This window comes from Bufo bufo, chromosome 3 (assembly GCF_905171765.1).
Source record: "Bufo bufo chromosome 3, aBufBuf1.1, whole genome shotgun sequence".
Lineage (NCBI taxonomy): Eukaryota > Metazoa > Chordata > Amphibia > Anura > Bufonidae > Bufo > Bufo bufo.
In genome coordinates this window covers 469450718-469473579 of record NC_053391.1, presented here as the reverse complement: position 1 = coordinate 469473579, position 22862 = coordinate 469450718, and the positions used below count along the sequence as shown (strand labels likewise).

The window sequence follows — 22862 nt, the reverse complement described above, 5'->3', positions numbered from 1 at the left end:
CACTGAAAAATGGCTGAATCCAAGATGGCTGAGGCTATTTATAGGGATGTGACATCACAGGACTGGCTGGCTGCTGATTGGCTGCATGCATGGCATTGTGAGTGATCCCTTATTCCCAGAGTTCCTTGCTCCATATCCTAACTTGTGCTACAGCCATTTTAGGAAAATATATGATACGTTACCACAAAGCGTGAGGAAATTCGGATCTGGTGCGAATCAAATAATTCCTGAAATTCGGATCGAATTCCACTTCGTCAGGTTCGATTCACTCATCTCTATAAATGAGCCCTAATAATGGGTTTGTTAAATATTTTCTTAACAGAGGTGCTGTGATTTTATAAAGCAAATACCTATTTTATATGTGCTTTCTTCAGTTTGCCCTTTTTCAATTTAAAAGGTTAATGCTCTAGTGGCACCACCAGCAAAAGCTGTGTCTAAATTATTACCAGTTAGTAGTGGAAAAATGGAAAAAGTATGAAGCGACCTATATACAGTATGTACAGATCTAATGTAACAGATTGGTGGTCCTCAGTATGTGGGCTCATTCAATGTGACCTAGAAAGATTACAAATCAGGTTGGCCAATGAACTCACCAGGAATGCTTGTGATGACTGAAGCAGACCGGGAAAAGGGTAAATGCTGTCACTGAAGGGAAATTCCACCCAGTCCTGAACCTTAAGATACTGTTTGTTAGAATATTGGTCTCTAGATAGTTGATCATATTGTCTGATAGGTGGTAGAAAGCCAACAGAGAAATTCAATCTGCAAGCACAATGCAGAGCAGAAGAAGCTGAGCAGATTGAAAAATATTTTTGTGGCAAATTATTAAATAAAACTTTTACATTGATATCTGCAGCCCTGTGAAGTGCTATCGGTACAAGGAGGAGGAGTTAGTGACTGACAGCTATGTTTCTATGTACACCTCTGCACACAATGCTATCAATGATAACTCCTCCCTCCTGAACCGATAGCTGTTCACAGGAGACAGAAAAAGCGGAGATATTAATGTATAAATTACAGGTTTTACTGAATCCTCTCCTACAAAACTGTATATCAATCTGCTAAGCTTCCCCTGTCTATAACTGGGTCCTTTCAGATTGCATTGCATTTCTTGGTGACAGGTCCTCCTTTAACCAGCATAACTCTTGAATATTTTGTTCTGATTCTCATTGGAACGGGATTCTTTTCATCTTTTAAAGTCAGATGTTCTTGTTCCCCTGTGTAGGTGTTGACCTAACCTCCCTACAACAGATAAGGACTCAGAGAGCAGCCGTGATGTTATCTGATGTGAAGCAGCTGCTAGCAGCTGGTGGAAGTGTTAATGAGAAAAACGATGATGGAGTTACGCTTGTGAGTATTTCTATGTGTAATTGGTATAAATGAGGATTTTATTCTGGAGCCTAACAGTCATCAAATGGGTTTTCACAGACACAGTAATATATTATATAGCAAATGCATGAAATAATCAGCTCCCAGACATCATTGCTCTGTAAGGTTGTCGCTAGAAGAAAGAATGACCTGTGTGATTTAACCAACTGCGAGGTACAAAGTATTATTTTCTCTTCAGCATGCAGATATGGTTCTACCTACAGAGCTGCTTTTCAGTGGAGATCTCGGGACAGCTGTTATTGGTATTTTAACTGACTACCATGTGGAGGATAAGCATCTGTTCTCTCTGTGCAAACAGACTGCGGATGAAATAAAGAAGAAATGAAGAAATGTTCTATTTATAACCTGCGATAACGGAATTCCTCTCACATTTGCCGTCCGCAGCAGTTGTACCTTTTACTTGCCCATCATCATAGTCAATATTTTGTTCTCCATATATTGTATTTAAAGAGATATATATTCCGGTAATTTGAAGTTACTGTATTCCCTATTCACAGGTTAGGGAACAACTATTAGATCGGTGAGGATCCTACTGCTAGCACTCCCACTGATCATGAGAATGGGGGCCCCGTACCCCACAGTGCCCCCTGAAATGAAAGGATCAGCAGTCGGAGCATGTGCATTGACGCTCCACTAATCTCTCTACAACTGTACTCAGCTATTTCTGGTAGGTTCCATTGAGTTGACTGAAGTGCAGCGTGCAAAGAGCATGCTCTACCTCCCACTATGTTTATTTCAGTGGGCACTGCCAGGGACAGGAACCCATTCTCATGATCAGTGGTGGGCCCAGTGTTAGAATCCCCACTGATCTGATACTGTATAACTTCAAATTACCAGAATGCCCCCTAAAGCTACATCTCTTTTATTTTTTGCTATGGTGAAAAATTATACAGTACTGTCGATCATCCATATTCATTGTGTACTGTAGATTTTAAATGATACTTTTGCAGAAAATCTAAGGCCAACCAAAATGACAAGAGAAAGTCTGACCAAAATGTTTCATCAGAAGAATAAAATACATGGATATATGGTTGGCACAAGTCCCTGAAAAAGGGTTAGGAGCCTGGCATTCTTACATACTTACAGCTGTTCCTGGACAACTTTAACAGAATATTTTCCACCAAGCATGCCTTAGGTTCTATGAATTCCATAACTACTTCTTCCATTAGGCCAGCAGCTATAAAGTCAACAAGGTCATTTATGAATACCAAAATGTTTTACCCCACCTGCTATTCTGTCAGATCATTCATAGCCATAGCTAGGAAATGTGTCTGAGGTGCTGCGTGCCAAGGGTGCACCAAGCTATTCCATCTTAGCCAGGGTATTTAGATAAAGGGCTATCTCAGTATATGCAGCAAGCCCAGGAGAGGAGAGCAGAGGAGAGGAAGAGAAGTGGTTGTAGCACAAATTGTGGTTGTAGTTGATGCTCCCCTGGGCCATGCAGTGATGGGGAACAGAGCGCATTTTAATCCCTTTGGGGCACTCTCTGGTTTTGGGACTCTTCTGCTATATGATGGTTGAAGTGGCCTTGATGTTGGTAAATTTGAGGTACAAGGCAGGGTCCCCTGGTGCAACTGTGGATGTTGGTGCAGTGCGACTGCGCAGGAAATAAGCAGGCCAGATTATCAGTAAACAGGTTAAAGTTCAAATGCAGTAGACAGTGAAGATAAAAGTTTAAATGCAGTAGACAGTTCTCAGAATGCATGGACTGGCAGTTCTTACACAAGTGCAATTTGTGACAGTGCTCACACGTTGCAAGGCTGCAGTTGGAGTTCACAGGCAGAGAGTTTTCTCTTTGGAGATATTATGCTTACACTGCACTTCACTAGCTGACTGATGTTTAAGAATCCAGGAAGAAGGGGGTACTATGTTAGAAAGTTAGCTGAGGCAATGCAACATCAGTCATTGTGCTATACCTTCCCTTTGTATATTGGTTGCTGTACTCACAACAAATATTCTCCACTAATGTCCTCTGCGGCATTTGGATATTTATGCAAGTGATCAATATTCTCCCAGGGTGTGTCCAGGGACTGTAAGACTTTAAACTCTTTGATGCAGGCTATGGAGGCTGAAGGTCCTTGTTAGACAGCAATTCTCTACAGGCTATACCATGCACCTCTTTGGCATCTGGCACACTCCTTTAGCAATAGCACTGGAGATGTCCTTCACCTCTGATGCTTGAATCTGGTTGGTTCAGTCCAGAGCAGGATTCAGCTAAGAGAGCTCCTCTCACCAGATTAGGCAGAGCTAGACTGAACTAGACTAGGTTAAACCTCACTCCTTCTCCCCTTCTGGAAGAGAATGATCTGAAAGCCACAACCTGTTTATTCTGTGCTGGTTTGTCGCATGTATAAATACACAGCAATATATATTTTTTAAGGTCTTATAGCAGCTTTTACCTAAATTACACAAAACACACAATTTTCAGTGTACTAATACCTTAGCAGTAGGATACTATATACGAAATGTTGTGTTGGTGAATTAAAGTCACATTCATTTTACTTCTTCTGGAGTGCCGTGGAATATTTTTTATTTCTATGACTATGGCTAGAGTTGAGGCACAGGGTTTACAGAATTTCCTGAACATGATTATGGGGCAGCTATCTTGCCTGAGCTGTTGTTAACATAATTTAGAGATATCCTTTACAGCAGTCACCATGGTCCATAGATACAATAGACAGGAGGAGAGTCATTTGGGCCAGATTTATCATTAGCTCAAGTCAGAATAATGGAGTGAAAAAGTCGCAAAAAAATGCGCAAACGCTAAAACTGTGCACAAATTTGCGACTTTTTTCTGCTCTGCACTATGCTCGCCAGTTTTCTGAAAGTGGGCGTGTTTTCTTATGTAAATGAATCTCTAGACAGATTTACTATTGGGACTATTTAAAAAGTCGCAAAAAAGTCGCAAAAAATTGCGCAATTTCACTCCAGTGAGGACCAGCATTATCTTATGAGACTTTTTAATAGAACATGCGACTTTTTCGTAAAAATGTGCGACTTTTTCATAAAGATGTGCGACTTTTGTAAAGCTGTTACTGACGGCTAAACTGCTACCGTCAAACCACATTTATTACAGTCTTAAAGGGCCGATCATAAATCTGACTTGGCTAAAACTGACTTTAGCCATATGTGAAAGTGGAGTGAGCTATCAGAGTAATGATAAATCTGGCCCATTGAGTTTTCTAGGCATGCTCTGTGATGTGAGCAGCGGTCATTGTACAAAGAAGGAATAGATTAGCTGTAGCAATCACCTATTGTGTGTGGTGGGATATTGTGTTATCTACATATACAGTGCTGCCCATAATTTTTCATACCCCTGGCAAATTTTGACTTAAACTTACCTTTATTCAACTAGAAAGTAATTTTTTGACTGGAAATGACATAGGTGTCTCGGAAAAGATAATAAGACGATGTACAAGAGGCATTATTGTGGGGAAAAAAAACATTTGCTTTTATTTACATTTGAGCAAAAAGTGTCCAGTCCAAAATTATTCATACCCTTCTCAATAATCAATAGAAAAGCCTTTATTGGCTATTACCGCAATCAAACACTTCCTATAATTGCAGACCAGATTTTTGCATGTCTCCACAGGTAATTTTGTCCATTCATCTTTAGCAATGAGCTCCAAATCTTTCAGGTTGGAGGGTCTTCTTGCCATCACCCCGATCTTTAGTTCCCTCCACAGATTCTCAACTGGATTCAAGTCTGGACTCTGGCTGAGCCACTCCAAAACGTTAATGTTGTTGTCTGCTAACCATTTCTTCACCACTTTTGCTGTGTGTTTTGGGTTATTGTCATGCTGAAATGTCCACTGGTGCCCAAGGCCAAGTTTCTCTGCAGACTGCCTGATGTCGTTGAGAATCCTCATGTATTGCTCTTTTTTCATGGTGCCGTTTACTATGATTAGGTTCCCTGGTCCATTGGCTGAAACCCCCCCCCCCCCAAAGCATTAGGTTCCCACCACCATGTTTGACAGTGGGGATGGTGTTCTTTAGGTTGAAGGCTTCTCCTTTTTTACGCCAAATGAAGGAAACATCATTGTGACCAAACAATTCAATTTTTGTTTCATCTGACCAAAACACAGAAGACCAGAAGTCTTCTTCTTTGCCCAGATGAGCTTTTGCAAAGGCCAAGTGAGCTTTTGTGTGCCTTATCTGGAGAAGTGGAACCCAGCAGTGTGCAGTGTCCGTTGTATTGTCTGCCTTGAGACATTGCCACCAGCAGAGCCCAGATTCACTAGGATGGCCTTGGTGGTGATCCTTGGATTCTTTTTCACCTCTCTAACTATCCTCCTGGACAGCACAGGTGTCACTTTTGGTGTCCGACCACGTCCTCTGAGATGTATTTTGTATTTTTTGCTCAAATGTAAATAAAAGCTGAGAAATGTTTTTTTTTTCCACAACAATGCCTCTTGTACATCGTCTTAATATCTTTTAGGAGACAGCTATGTCATTTCCCGTCAAAAAATTACTTGCTGGTTGAATAAAACTAACTTTAAGTCAAAATATGCCAGGGGTATGAATAATTATGGGCTGTAGGTGATATCTGTCATTATAATTTCTGCCTGTGATGACTGCTAAAAAGTGATCTGTACAGACCAAGAAGTGGTTCCTATTAGGCTTAGTGACAGGTGTGAAAGCTGTACAGCTTTAGTATTTAAAAAAATATATATCTATAGATGACATACCACTAAAAATTCTTTAAAAATAGGTTGAACATAAAAACGTGGGTTAGAGAATTGGTTATTTTCTGATAACACATTCCCTTTAAGAAGCACAGTGTTTCCTTTTTTATGCTGAAGTTCTTATAGCTATAAAATATTTCATCCACAGCTTCACATTGCCTCAGCGTGTGGTTTTAAGGAAGTGACTAGTCAGTTACTAGAGCACAATGCGGACCCAGATGCTATAGATAACCTGTACTGGACTCCACTTCATTTAGCTGCAAAATATGGACAGGTAACGTGACAATGAAGCCTAACTGGAATACTACAATACATTTATAGAACAATTTATACAATTTCTTTTATTTTGTACGGCAGAGTTAGTCTAACACTAAATAAATCTAACGGCACCTTTAAGCCACACAGTTACAGTATGTCCATAGAGTACTACAGTATCCACACAGTATATTATTGCCTGCATTGTTTTATATGTATTTCAACATAGTATTAAACTCTACCCTGCTTATTATAAAGCAGTGTAAAGTAAAGGCTGTAGAATAAACTACATGAGGAACTGTAGAGAAAAAGACCTGAATTGCACATCCATATGCCATGCATTGATCTATTGCTGCTCAACAAAATTGATTCATATAAGCACGAGGCTTGTAGTACACATTTTTTTATGAAAATGCATAGGCCTACTCACCACATCATTGTGGCCTCTTTCAATTGAGTCCCTTCACTATTTGTGGCAGAAGCACATGGTGACCACTCCACCTGCAGGCATTGAGACCCAGCTGGCATTGAACCACACCAACCCCACAGGCACAGCATTGCAACAACAGCCACAATGCATCCCTGTACCATGTCAACAGATCTCAATTACACAAGACCTGTAATAAAAATTAAAAAACATTGCTCCTTATTACCTACATTTTTTACATATTACCACCATAAAACATAGCCTTTATTTAAATCTCATTAAAAACAGAATAACCCCCAAAAATTTTTTTTTAAAAGACGTACCAAATTTATACATTAGCTCCCACTTGGTATTAGTATTGCCTATTGACAACTCTAAGGCCTTTATTAGACCAGTAGATGAGGCTGACGATTGACGGGAAGGAACTCTAGCCTACTCCACAGTATGGGAAGGAGAGATCTCTAATGCCATGGCTTGTCCCCATACAGAATCATTATTTGCCGGCAAAATGTGATTAGACGGCATTATCTGCCACTGGCAAACAATTATATTTTTTGCCTTAAAAATTACGATTTCCCAATGAACAAGCTTGTTTGCTCATTCATCAGCGGCACTTTTACACAGGCAGAGCATCGCTAACGAGAGTTCCTACAAACGCTTGTTAGCGATGATCTGGTCGACTATCTTCAGGTCTACTACAGCCCTTACCCTCTCTAATTAAAACAATAAAAATGAACCTGACAAAAGTACATTAGTGTGAACGTTATATAAAGGTTTCATCCCTAGAGAATGCACCCTTCATTGGGAGTACTGCTTATGACAAGTAATTATTAACCACAAAGTCTTTGAATGGAAAACTTACACTCTTTATATTTCTTTCAGACAAATATTGTGAAAATTCTCCTTGTGCATCAAGCAAATCCCAACATTCTCAACTGTAATGGAGATAAGCCTTCAGGTTAGTTTCATTGACGATGGTTTCCACATTTTTACTAGAACTGTAAGTGCAGCTTTCCTACGTTTTATTCCTTACAGCTTTTCTAAGAAAACAGTGGGTTACCTTTAAAGTATAACTTTTAATGATATATATATATATATATATATATATATATATATATAAAATGCCCATATGTGAATAGTGCAAATTAAATGAGCGGGATATAATTTACCCCGATTTGGGTAGGTTTGTGGTTGTCTAGGGAGGGGAAAGGATAGTGGGGGAGGGGGCTGCTGGGTCTCTGCCCCTACTACGCACCCTAATTGTAGAGTCCCTATCCTAACCACCGCACACCTCCTATACCGTCCCTATGTCCTTCCCTAAACAGTGCAATGACTGCCCAGATGGAGGGTGGCCACACTTGCACCGCTCTCCTTCACTTCAGGGGGCATGTGGGAACCACACCTAACTGACACTGATGGCATATCCTAGTGATATGCTATCAATGTCTGAATACCCCTTTAAAACTTGTTTAAATACATTTTTGGGAGATCAGGCATTCAGGCATTGTTTTCTTACCATGAGGGATAAATTATGCTTTGACTTCATGGTACTGGTAGATAGGGATGAGCGAACTTGTGTTTTCAACTTTGGCGTACAAGGTTCGGGTTATGTAAGAATTCCATTATGGATTCCGCTACCACAGACCATGGTAGCGGAATCCATAATGGAATTCTTAGATAACCTGAACCTTGTACGCCGAACTTGAAAACTCAAGTTTGCTTAACACTACTGGTACATACAAAGCTGTGCTTCATTTTTATTTTAGATATTTAGTAGCTAACTAGTAGGAATGCAAAGACCGCAGACCTGAAGGCCTTCATTGGGCTCTTAGCTTTCACGGAAACCCAATGTATTGACAGAGGGAGTCCTTTTCCTCTGTCTAACCTCCCATATGTTGCAGTCACTGCTGACCGTGTCATCTAAGGGGTTAAACTGCCTAGATTACAGTTATCTGGGATTCTGGCCATTGCAGCTGCAGTGTCAGTTACTACCCTCTTTGTATGGCTCAGACTCAGATACTCAACCTGCTACACTCTTATCAATGAATGGCATGTGGCGTTAACTGCTAGTACCTACATCATAAATTCATGGTGGATGTTGCTAAAGGTTTAACATTGCTCTCTGGGAATATGTAAATTGCATCGGAATATTTGAACGCAATGCAGTAGAAAAAGTTGCACCACTATTCTACCAGAAAATGCTAACACTACATTCCTATAGAAGCATTTTTGGCTCATTACATTTTTTATTGTTGCAAATAAAGAAAAATAAAGAAAAAGGATAAAGCACCCTGTGTGAGATAGAAGTCTGGTGCACGCCCAGGTGGGAGTCCAAATCAGTCCCCCTGTAGTAATCCAATAAGAGAAAAAGGCAGCACTCATAGGGCCAGATTTATCATTACTCTGGCCGCTCACTCCACTTTCACATATGGCTAAAGTCAGTTTTAGCTAAGTCAGATTTATGATTGGCCCTTTAAGACTGTAATAAATGTGGTTTGACAATAGCAGTTTATCCGTCAGTAAGCGGCTTTAAAAAAGTCGCACATCTTTACAAAAAAGTCGCATGTTCTTTTAAAAAGTTGCATAAGATAAGCATGGTCCACACTGGAGTGATTTTGCGCATTTTTCTTGCAACTTTTTAAATTGTCGCAATAGTAAATCTGTCTAGAGATTAATTTACATAAGAAAACACGCCCACTTTCAGAAAACTGGTGAGCATAGTGCAGAGCCAATAAAGTCGCGAATTTTTGCACAGTTTAAGCGATTGCGCAAAAATTTGCGACTTTTTCACTCCATTATTCTGACTTGAGCTAATGATAAATAAAACATGGAGCCTTTATTCCATGTACAACAATCTAGTTGATGCAATGTTTCAGCTAGTTATTAGCCTTTACTAAGTGTGCTTGAAAAAGAGGATAATAACTAGCTCGTGTAAGGAGAACAGTTTTGCGTTTAAAAAACACAAATGTGTTACATACATGGATTACTGACTGCTTCATACTTATTCACAGACATAGCTGCGACAGAATTCATACAAGACATGCTGCTAAAAGCTGAAGATCTCTCAGAAGAGAAAAACAAAAACCCCTCATATTTTCCAGTGTTCCCGGATGAACAGTATGAAGAGATCTTACATGACCTTCCTTTGGCAGCCAGTAAGCTGTAAGTTGTGGTATTGTAGTGATTATAGGGAATATGGCATTATAATGTTACATTATACCTAAAGGCTGTTTGGACTTGCTGGGAGTTGTAGTTCAGCATTATGTATTGCTGCTGTTTGGAGAACTATATGGATGCACCATAATATTATTGGCATTAATATTGTTTTTAGTATTTTTTTTGTTTCATTTGTTTTTATGCAGGTTTCTACAAGTATAATAAAAGCAAGAAAACTTGACATATTAAAAGGTTTTTCCAACCTTAATCAAAAGTTCCCTAAAGCCACTAAATGGGTCAAAATAATAAAAAGATCATTAATTTCCTGCCATGTCCAGCACTGATACTCTGGTACTCACCTCTTGTATGTTTTTTCAGGCTGCAGCAGTGACTACAGCAGCCAGTCAGTGACTATAGGGCACTACTAGTTCGCTGAGGCCAGTCATTGGCTGCAGTGGTCACATACGACACTGTATACGGCTATGTCATGCTGAAGCCTGTAAACACAGACCAGAGCATCAGTGCCGGAAATGGTGGAGGATTAAATGGTGATGATACAGTCTTTTAATAGTTTAATACATTTAGTTTAATACATTTAGGGACTTTGGGGAACCTTTGACAAAAAACACATATTTAAACATTGATAAGGTAAGAAGTAAAGAATACCTTACTAAGCATGGAGTGATGATAGAATGCTTTGAAGTTGTATGGCAGCCAGTGACATTGGAAATAGTATAAAAAATGAAGCTATGAAAAAATGACCTGGAATAAGACAGTCTTTTTTATATACAGGATGGGGGTTACAAAATATGCCCCACAGGGGCTTTGCTAAGTATCCTTTCTGATTGATGGGTGAAAGGGGTTGATAACATGTACAGAAGTCCATGTTGCCCTCCCCTGGGGTCATGTACAGTTACCCAGGGAGAGAAAATCTGTGCAGCGCGTCACCATTTCTACCACTGGTCTCCCATCTCTTCCTTCATGCTGGCTGACATATCAGGGGTGCAAACCCCAATGAATATGCTCTGAATTCCCTCCATCATAAAAACTAATTATACATTAACCCTAGATGCATTGGTTTAACAGTAAACTGTCCTTGTATGGCTATTACTTTTAAAATTACATTTAAAATTTATTGATACACAACATGTTGTTGGGAAAGTGGGCGTGGTTAGCTATGTTAATTAGCTTCTCTCCAGATTTATGGCTGCAACTTTTTAAAGATAAAAAAAAAGCAAAATTACTCCAGTCGGGGGGGAGGGGCGGTTAAATATTCTCTGTGTTTAACAAACATTGTGCAACATTTGATAGATTTGGCGCAAAGCACAACAATGTAGGCTTATGAAAAACTGACTTCCAAAATTACCCTCGTGATAAATTCTCCTCTAAAAAATACTTAAAAATTACCGTAAACTTAATTATAAAGATTTTGGAATGGATTTCAACATTTCTCTGTGTACTGAAAATATGTGGACAGATGTCAAATTTGCTGTACATGTAAGACTACTTTCACACTCGCGTTTTGTGTGGATACGTCAAGGACGGATCCGTTCAGATAATACAACCGTCTGCATCCGTATTATCTTTAACATAGCCAAGACCATTGAAAGTCAATAGAGGACGGATCCGTTTTCTATTGTGCTAGATTGTGTCAGAGAAAACAGATCCGTCCCCATTGACTTACATTGTGTGCCAGGACGGATCCGTTTGGCTCAGTTTTATCAGACGGACACAAATTTTTTTGGTGTCCGTCTCCAAAGCTGAATGTAGACTGAACTGATGCAAACTGATGCATTCTGAGCAGATCCTTTTCCATTCAGAATGCATTAGAATGCAAACTGATCCATTTTGGACCCGCTTGTGAGAACCCTGAACGGATCTCACAAACTGAAAGCCAAAACGTGAGTGTGAAAGTAGACTAAGAAAACCTAAGAATATTTCCCCACTTTGATGTTTGTGCAGAAAGGCTTCTCAAACATTCAGAAATATCTTATTTTATGCTTTACTTCCCCCCCCCCACATTGATTTTAGGCATTAACAGTTATAGAAATATGCCAAGCTAAAGGTGTTTATATCGCGAAGAGCACTTATATATTTTTTTGTATTTAGAGCTCCAAGGCTGTTGGGGCAGGAGAAATTATACGCCTATGGCATCTGAATTCTTTTCTAAAGACATTAATCAATGTCATTTCTGGGAAAGAATTTCAATGAAATGATTGTATTTTAAAAATGTGTGCAAGTTATTGTTTTCATAGCAAGGCAGTATTTAAAAACGGTGAGGACCTCCTGTTCTGAAAATGGAAAGCACAGATTTCCTGTCTCTCGATAATGATTAAGTTGTCAAAACTCTGAGGTGCCCTTATGTGACACATACAGCTAGTATTATAATTATTAGGATCACAACTGCCTTGCTTTGCATAGGCCATATCATTTACATGTGTGTCTGGGTTTTAAGCCAGTGTTGGACAACATCCAGAGGCATATCAGATTAAATAGTTAAATGGAAAATGCGAAATTCTTTTTTAAACCTAAGACACATTCCACGAGAAGATGCTGCCGAATATCACGCCTCATTGACTACAGAAGCTGGGCATGCTAATGTCTTTGTGGCAGAGCCATAGAGTTAAAATTTAGCTTTATTTGAGAATAACTACATTACATGGCTGCATACATTTGTGAATATTGTTCAAATAGAGTCTGACACTGACAAATGAGGATGATGCTTATCACAGGCAGGGACCATATTTTCCTTTTACGTTAGAGGTCTCTAATTTATATGTACAATTTGAACACATTATGTACTGTGCCAAAGCTGCAAATGTGGCCTGCATCTGATATTGAGTATTTATCTACATTATAAGGCTTGGAAGGGAGTGTATTTGTGTGTGCGATACATATAAAACATGACATAGTCAAGCCTCATGTTTGCAGCCATGTTACTGCTTTGTAGATGTTCTGAATTGCATTGAGCCATAATAGAGGTCCCGTACTGTGCCTTCTCCATATGACTACAATTTCATAGAGTTACACACAGGGTTTTCTTTCATATTAACATAGAATTAAATGGGTATTCTCTTAACCACTGGATAGGTGATAACTACCTGAAGGCTTTGACCCCAACCAATCCCAAGAACAGAGGACCCGTACCTAGGAGCAGACTGGCCATAGACCTTACAGGGAATTTTCCTGGTGGGCCGAAGCCCATAGGGCCACCAAAGCCCTCCTCACTGCCACTGGCTGGGTGTATACTACTGGGGGCACCATAGGGGTCATTATTAGAGGAAGTCCAAGCAGCATGCTAAAGGTAAGGCTGGTTTGGTGCTGTGGCTGTATCTCACCTCCTAAGCCCCCTACTCCACATCTTAATTAGAGACAAATAGGGGAGGAGGACAGAACGTGGCAGCTATTGATGGCCACCACAGAGGGACAAGCTTCTGGGGTGGTATTTTCTGCTGCATTGTGGTATTTGGTTCTGTGGGATGGTACTTTGTGTGGCACTATAGTATTGCTGCCTTTTCAAACTTCTATTGGCCCCATCTACTTGTCTTACCCCACTTTCTGCCAATTTGGACGAACCTTCAACACCTGGGCTACTTTTAGCTTTTTTTTTCCCCTGGCCACTTTAAGTTCTGAGACCGCCCCTGCCTGTACCCCCATCCTGATGAAGAGGCAGGTTGAGCATGTGCCTCGCCACTTCATTCATTGTCTATGGGTTTCACCATTTGGACCCCCATGATTAGGTACAGAAGGTATTTCCTATCAAGTAGATAGGGGATAACTTTTAGTTAGCAGATTACCCCTTCGAAAAAAAAAAGTGCCATGTGCCATAGATATTCTCCACTAGAAGCAGATGTGCACTTACAGTGAGTTCAGTGGCGGCATTATATTTCCTTAAAAAGGTACAAAACATGGTTATAGAATCTCTTCTCCGTGTTCATGAATTTGCAGCATACAGATGTTTTTTGACTTTGAGTAATACGTATTGTGACCTGTGTAATACGGATTAAAATATGGATGACAAAGATGAAATCTGCTGTGATCCATCACTACATTGACTGTAATGTTCTTGTTTTATCAGACCAAAAAGCACAGCATGCTTCATTATTCAGCACATCAAAAACAGATCCGACAAAACTGATGAAAAGGGTGCCAAACTGAGGCAAATTTTGTCTTTTGTTACAATTCTGTTGAAATTAATGGGATCTGTCAATGAATATGGCCTTTTGCTTTTCTAATATAAAATATTTATGTGAAGGCACTGTTTAAATACATATAGTAATAAAGGGAGATAGATGCAAAGATGTTTTACTGCTGCTGTATTGAATTAATATTCAAGTGGGAGAAATAAATTGCATGAAAATTTAATGAGCACTTAACCTTTAGTGTAAGAGTAAGTGGTGGCACTGGAGGCGTCACATGTGCCCTATAATTATAGATTGTAAAAAGTTTTGTGATTTGTGACATATTAATGGATTTTTGGGTTCCTGATTCAAAACTCTTTCAGAAGAAAAAAAACTGGGAGTCAAGCCATTTTCAAATCAGTAAAAAAAAAAATTCTAATTCTAATGACCCATAATTAATTGGAAAAGTAAAAACAATTTTAAAGTAATTACACCACAATTGTAGCTAAAGACATGAACCATACATCCACATCTTATACATTAATCTAAAAGGAACATGAAGTTCTCAACCTTGCAGCAGGAGTGCAGTTGGGCTGTTTTTCTTCCACTCCCCTCCCCCGCAGGTCCAATGTTGAAACAGCGATGGTCGCTATGTAGTGCTGTATCCAGTTTATTAATATAGTGTAGAGACAGGGACAATATTTTTGTAGTATACATTATTAAGGAAAGATATTTCCTTGTATTAGAAAACAAACTGTAAGGAGTCTTCTTAGCAAGGCTCTTACTGACGTTGCTAAAGAAAGTCTGTCTTCAGTATTCTACTAAGTGCTGAAGACTCCTGTGTGTAACAAGTCAGATAGGCAGGGTGATGGACAGTGATAGGCACATGTACTACAGATTGTCAAGGATTGGGATATTGACAAAAAGCAGACCGGAAGCCTCTGTATGTTACACACAGGCCAGGGCCGTCTTTAATATTGATTGAACCCTGGGCAAGAATATACTTGGGCCCCCTGGATCCCGACTTCCCACATCCAATAGAGATGATTATGAAGATGAGCGCTTCCACAATGGAAGCGCTCATCAACCTGTGTTCTGCCGCCGCCCCCCACTGGGGCCATCACCTAACTTTGCCTAATTGGTAGTTTGGCCCTGCTAGCGCCCCCTGAAATTTTGCATCCGGGGCAACAGCCCCCACTGCCCCCCCTCACGCTACACCACTGGCCAGCGTGGCTCAAGAGGCATCTGCCTTGGGCCCCCCAGGAGCAACTGGGCCTGAGGCAGCTGCCCCTTTTGCCCTGCGTTATAGACGGCCCTGACACAGGCGTCTTCAGCGCTCAGTAAAATGCTGAAGACTCAGTTAGAGCTTTGATAAGAAGACTCTTTACACCTTGTTTTCTAGTACAAAGAAACATATTTTGCTAATAAAGTATATCACAAAAATGTCCCTGTCCCTACACTAATAAAAAGTAAACCATAGTTACACTTTAAAAGAGGTCAGCGTGAAGTGGTAAATGGGCTTATACATCTTGATAAAAATACATTCTAAGACTTTCATGTTTATATGCTGTCTTTGTCTTTCTTTTTTATACAATTTAATTGCACTTTTAATTAATCATCTTCTTGCACCACATCTTTTTCCACTACCATATGGGAGCAGCTCAGTTCTGTTTGTGGTGGTATGCACTTCCCCTTGAAATACATGGACACCATATCTGAGTTACATGTGATACAAATGGCAAATATGTTCTTTTGTGTAAGACCTCATCATTATCCTGCTCCTAATTTGTTCTCAGGTTTACTACATAGTTCCAAACCCTTTTCCATACTCCTTCAACTAATAAATGGGACTAATCAGAGTCCTGTCCTTTGCCTTTTCCATTCCCTATCTGCCTGCCAGGCCTCCCATGCTTCCTACATCCCCCCACTAACGCAACTAACCAATAGTCACCCTGCATCACATCCAGTCCAGGTACCTGGTTGTCTATTCATCACCATAACCTGTTACTTTACTGTCTCTTACTAAGGGTTCATTCAGACGAACGTAAGCACTTGTGCCCAAAAATTGACTCATCCCTTAAGAGGTTAAAGCTCCCCCTGTTCCCTATCTCTCTACTACTTCCTGGAGACTTTAAGGGTCCTGTTGAGGCAGGATGAGCACCAAATGACTAGAAATGCAGCCGTTACACAGGTTGATATGAGGTATATGGGGAAGGAATGATTGCTACCATAATTGTCCTTTCCCCAATAATTATCAGCATTACATCCCTGATTAATTGGGGCAATGTGATGTCAATAATCGACCAACTATTATTCTGAATAAAAGTTGCAATCAGCAGACAAACAAGTGTTTGCATGTTTGTTGGCTGAAATACACCACAATTACACAATTATTGGATATGAGCATTTATGATTAGTCACATGTATTAGGCCCCATTCATAAGGGCTCTGAAGCGGGTCTGTAATATACGGGCAATGACCATGTAAACTCCGTGGTGCGGATGCGGACTCATTGATTTGAATAGGTCCGCAATCCCAAGATACTGCAAAAGATAGAACACGTCCTATCTTTTGCAGACATGGACCTGAAAGCCCACAGAAGCACTATGAAGCATGGAAGCGTGGGCTTCCGAGGACTGAGTCAATTTTCATTTTCCGCTGTTGTTTTTTTGCTTCCAAAAGTCAGAACTTTTAAAATTTTCCATTCACATAGCCATATTAAGGCTTTTTTTTTTTTTGCAAGACATGCTATGTCTTTTGCTGGGACCATTTCATTTATTGTATCATGAATTGAAAAATGAAAAACAGAGTAATTATGGAGGGAAATTAAAGGGGTTCTCTGGGAATTAAGAAAATGAGAATACTTAAATATTACTTCATTATAACTATATTACCAAAAATCTTTAATTAGTTATAATGGCTCATTTTGTCCGGGGAGCAATCATTAGGGAAAAATAAAATGGCTGCCATCCTACTAGTCCACACAAAACCTGTCCTAATTACACAGGAGGACAAGTTAAAGAGATGCACCATCTTCCTCTCTTACTTATCAGGGATTATGATCCTGAATACAGTTTTTACTATGATCTTCAGCTGAATCTCTGTAGGAATGGAGTTCATTATGAGACATGAAGTACAGAGAGGATAGTGGGGTGTAGATAATGAGCAGTAGCACTTGTATGCAGTCTCCATTACCACAGCCCCATATTAAGAGTCTGTCCTGTCTGTCCTCTCTGTACCTCATGTCTCCTCATGACCTCCATTCCTACAGAGATTCATCTTCTGTCTTCTTCTTTGCTGTCCAGGAGGAAAAGGACCTGTGGTGACGTCACTGTGCTCATCACATAGTCCGTCACATGATCCATCACCATGGTGATGAATCATGTAACGGACCATGTGATGAGCGCAGTGACATCACCGCAGGTCCTTTTGCTCAAAGAAGAAGAAAGAAGAGAAGCCGGGCTGCGCGAACAAGTGGAATAAGGTGAGTTAAATTTTTAATTACATTTTTTTAACCCCTCCATCACTACTTTACTTAGCATTCTGTATTAAGAATTCTATTATAGAAACAAGGTGATCGGAACTATACATGACGTACCGGTACGTCATGTGTCCTTAGGTACCAGGACAACATGCCGTACTGGTACATCATGTGTCCTGAAGAGGTTAATACAAATACTTCACTGTCAACATTTTTTTAAATTTGTCAAACAGCAATGTAACAGCAGTATTTACTGGTTTTATTTGACTGCCAGAATTTCCGCGCAGGCTGCAAATGTAATATCTAGCACAAAAAGTGTTATTTCTTCAACCAACAATGTAACATCAGTATTTAATGTTTTTTTTGGACTGTCATAAATGCAGCGTAGACTGCAAATGTACTTTCTATATCTGTATTAAGAATTCTGTATTAAGAATTCTATTATTATAAGGGAAAATAATAAAATCTACAGAACACCTAATACAAACCCAAACTTCTGTGAAGAAGTCCGGGTTCGGGTCTGGGTACCAAACATGCCGATTTTTCTCACGCACGTGCAAAACGCATTAAAACGTTTTGCACTAGCGGGGAAAAATCACGCATTTTCCCGCAGCGCACCAGCATCTGTTCCCGCATGTCACCCGCAACGCCCATGTAAACCCAGCCTAAATGTTTTATGTTTCAATCTACAGAGCTGTGTGGCATACTTTTTGTCGGGTGAGCTATAGATTGCATTGGTACCATTGTGGGGTACATACGACTTTTAATAACTTTTTATTTCATTTTTTTTTAAGCGAGGTGATATAAATTCTTTATTTTTGGTTGCAGCATTCACAGTGCAGGATAAATACTTTTATATTTTAATATTTTGTCTTTTTCAGACACAACAAAACCAAATATGTTTGTTTTTATTGCCTATATTTGTATGTAAAATTTGAAAAAGGAGGTGATTTGAATTGTTAATACTTTTGGGGTTTACAGCTGTTTTTAAGACACATTTTTAAATTGCTTTTATTTTTAGTGCCCCTAGGGGTCTTGAATATGCAGTAGTTTGATCGCTTATCCAATAGATTGTAACACTATAGCATTGCAGTCTATGGCGTTTGTGACATATTCCCATTAAGCTTTGCCAGAGGAAGATTACTATGGCAGGCATGGGAGCTTTAACAAGGCCCTAGACTGCCGTGACAACCGATCATGAACCTGCGATTTTGCATCTTTCGGGCAAATGATCGACAGCTTGTCAGTGACAGCTATCTCTCACAGCTCCCTGCTACACATACAAGGTAGCGTGTATGTATGTGTAGAGAGAGAAAGCTGTTGCTCCCTCTGGCAGCAGTTTATCTCCATGGAGAAAAAAAGCATGCAGTGTTAAAATTCAAAGCCCCCAATCATTTTCTCCCAAACATCTTCTGTTGGAGGAGAGTCGGGAGGTCTCCATACACAGTAGACTGTCAGCCGTCCCATTCTTGGCTGAGATCAAAATAACACTTGTAAAATGCAGCCGGTGGTGGGCACAGTTACAGAAACAGAGGCGTGTCCTTTAAGATTAGATTATTTAATCGACTGATTACTGGCTTGTGCATATTAGTAGCGTTGAGCAAAGCATCCGCAGTGGAATTTGGTCTGACTTTTAGGAAAAATGCGAAGCCCAATTTCCTTGTGCGTCTTGGTAATGAATCATGTTTCCTAAAATAATGGCTGGAGTTGTTTTAGAAATAACAGTAAAAAAATACTCACCTCTTCCACTTCCTCACGCAGAGGCAGTCCACTCTTCTCTTGATTGAAAAAGACCTGCTGAAGGACTTGCGCTGAGTGTGATGACGTCACTGACCACCCCACTTGATCACATGGTCCTTTAGCAGGTCTTTTTCAATCAAGACAGGAGCCGAGTACCCCTGTGCAAGCAAGTGGATTATTTTTTTTTAGTAAACGGCCTTATTGCACTTAGTGTATTACCATTTTTAACGGATGTTAGATGGGTGCACTTCTGTCTAATCGCCCATTAAAAATGGTCCCATTGATTGGTAGGCTGAATGGGGTTTTAACATAGCGGTTTGTGACAAATTTTATTTATTGTCAAACTTCGGAAAAGCTACCCAATTGAATTTTTCAAAACTTTGCTCATTTATACATATTAACATTATACAATAAATGTACAGTATATAGTAGTGTATATGTCCTCTATTGTGCTTTAATTTTTTAGAATCATTACTCATGTAATTGGTTCATGTTTGCTGCTAGTTTTGGGTGCAAAACTTTTAGATTGCTTATTGATTTGCTTTCCTTGCAAAATTGAATCTCATGACTATTCTGCCTATGCTTGCATTTTTAACAGGGCTGCTACTGAATAGAATCTTAACTATCAGTGGTGCCATATCAATTTTTTTTTTTTAGTTAGAGCATGAATTAATCTCAAATCTTCTCTCCTTTTTGCATCTATAGAAAGACTTTTTATTTTTTATTTTTTACAGGCGTCCATTGGCGTTACCAATTTCTAAGCAAGACAGTTTGCTGGAGAAAGACACAATGTTCAAAGATTCAGGAAAGGTTTTAGGCAAGCTTTACTCTCAAGAAAATGCCTCCGAAAAAAATACAGTAAATAGCTCTACACAACTGGAAAAGGTAAAAGGTTTAAACAGTTGACAAATAGAAAGAGAAAGTTTTCTTTTAATCTAACCCTCAGTAGACAAATAGACTGGCCTACTATGTTATTTCACGTGTTCCACCCTTCATGTATTCCATCTGCTATGGGATCCATGGAGAATGGAGTCTATCTCAGGTCCAAGGGTAGTGTGGGCCTTCACAGTGCCCTCTATTCTCTGTCCACAGGTTTACCAGGTCTACCAGTTTACCATACAAAAGGAAGTAGCTTACCATTACAATGACCAAAATCAAGAGATGGTAGATATTGATCTTGTCCCTTCTCCTTTATTTACACCCATAGACTTTATGTAGACAAATCAGAAATTCTAGATTCATAGTTGACATAAAGTAACTATTGCCAGCTTCAGCCCATAACCCTAAAATAAGGACTTCAGGGAACATTTATTAAGACCGGCATTTTAGATGTCGATCTTGATGGATCCGCCGCAGTTATGTAGAGGTGCTGGCCTTTACATAACTTTGGTGGATCGACCGCCGCGTCTTAATGTAAGACAGCTTCCGAGCTCACAGTTAGACAATTTTTTATGTCTAAAACAGGCACAGAAAATGGTAAATGAGACAGGCCTGCTGGCCCGTCCCCGTCTGCGCCCATGCCGCACCCACTTTTTTAGACCTGGCGTGAGTGATAAAAAGTCGCAGATGGCGCAATCTGCGCCAGAAATATGCCTAATATAGGTGTATTTCTGTTTAATAAGTGATCCCCTTTGTTCTTTGCTGTCTTAATGTGACATAAGGGAGCCATGTAAATACCACATGTTTTAAAGGGAGTTTGTCAGCACCAAATTCACTTTTAAATTGTGTACAATGCTTGGTAGGGTTGCCTCCCTATATTATACCCATTTCTTTAGCTGTGAGATCCAATTGTGCAATCTTGAGAAAATTGTCTTTTAATCCATATGCAAATTAGCTCTCAAGTGTACTAATGGTGGGTTATGGTACAACGAGCTGCTCAAGCCCACCTACAGTGCACTTGGTATAGTAATACTATGTTTATTATAAAAGCATCATAACATTTTTTTTTCTATAGATCAAGTTAATGCCTGCTGCCCCGAACGATGACTTGGCAACGCTCAGTGAGCTCACAGACAGTAGCCTGTTGTATGAGATTCAGAAGCGGTTCAATAATAACCAGATATATGTAAGTTTGTACAAATGAGTCATTTGTGCATTTTAAGAACAACACTGTCTACATAGCAGAGGTAAAAAGGAAATCTTTCCAAATATGTAGATGGTACAATGATCGTTCTTAATAAATTTCCATGTTCCCCTTATATGTCTTTAACCCATTCCTAACATCCTCTGTACATGTTCATATGTTCAGTGGGTGTCAGGTATTTGAAGATGGCCCCCAACTCAGGAGCTGGGAGGTGCTGTCATGGCCAGGTGCCTATTTTATGGAGATAGTAGGGATCACCGAATTTTAACCTCTCAGACGCCATGGTCAATTGTGGCCTTGGCATCTGAGAAGACTGAACTCCCGTGTGTGTCACACGGATGTTTCTTTTCAAGCTCTGAGGCCTGTCATACAGACGTTTCTATCAGTCTATGGAAGAAGTGATTAGACGATCACATGTTAAAGTCTCCTAGGGGGACTCAAATGGACACTAACTTTTTGCACAATTTTGCAAGAAACTCTGCAACTTATTTTAGCAGTGAGAAATGTCTAGTTTTCCTGTTATCAGCTATGTGTCAGCCTACACCGACCACTGAAAAATGCCTTTTTGTCATCCAGGACAGATCATCTTTGCAGAAAAGTACAGGTCAACGTTTGTCTGTAATGTCCTCCATTATCCTGCGGCTGCTTCCGAGTTACTGTGAGACAGTTAGAAAGAAAATTTCCCTCTACTTTCTGTGCACATACGAAAACTGTTATATGCCAGAGACAAGTGATATAATGGCCAAAAATAGTTAATAGTTAATTAATGCAAAGTTTGTTGAAAGCTCAGTGCCGCTTCAAGTGTAAAAAAAAGTGAACACCAAAAAGGCCCCCTTTCCCCATTTCAAAAATAAAATAATAGTAAAAAAAATAATAAAATTGTATAGCTTCTGTAATGTGAGCACCATTTTTTTGTTGCTTCACCTTTCCAAAAAATGGCATAAAAAATGATCAAAAATTCATACGCACCACAGTATAGCGTCAATTAAAAAATATAGATCTTCCCATAACAAATGATCCTCCACACAGCTCTGATAACATAAATATATAAGTTATGGGGTCAAAATATAATTTTTAATCATTAAAACTATAAAAATGTGGCATGGCTATAATCGTACTGACCCACAGAATGGGAAACACTGTAAAACATTGCATGTTTGTTTTCCAATTCCACCCCATTTAGAATTTTTTTTCAACTTTCCACTACATTGCATGCAATAGTAAATGGTGCGATTAGAATATTCAATTTGTCCCGCAAAAAAATTAAAATTAAAAAATCATTTGGCTATGTTAACAGAAAAATAAAAGCAATTATGGGTCCGGGAAAGCAGGGATAAAAAAAATAAATAAAAAAAAACAATATTAGAAAAACAGAAAATTGGTCGGTCAGGAAAGGGTTAATATATTGCTGTGTTGTGTAAGTGAAAAGGCACAGAGTAGTATCCAGTGAATAAAACAAACCAACACTTCACCTTGAGTGGTAGTTGGCTAATTACACATTTGGATGACTGCTGTCCTTTACAAC

The 22862-nt window shown here is 39.5% G+C and overlaps 1 protein-coding gene across 1 annotated transcript in view; it reads left to right on the top strand.

Annotated features, from left to right (window-relative positions):
- Nucleotides 1-22862, top strand: part of MYO16 (myosin XVI) — a 441642-nt gene that overhangs the window by 38090 nt on the left and 380690 nt on the right. The window contains exons 5-10 of the mRNA XM_040422330.1: nucleotides 1226-1350; nucleotides 6223-6348; nucleotides 7639-7714; nucleotides 9768-9918; nucleotides 19989-20139; nucleotides 21209-21319. Of these exons, the coding sequence (XP_040278264.1) occupies nucleotides 1226-1350; nucleotides 6223-6348; nucleotides 7639-7714; nucleotides 9768-9918; nucleotides 19989-20139; nucleotides 21209-21319 (740 nt within the window). The remainder of the gene's footprint in view (nucleotides 1-1225; nucleotides 1351-6222; nucleotides 6349-7638; nucleotides 7715-9767; nucleotides 9919-19988; nucleotides 20140-21208; nucleotides 21320-22862) is intronic.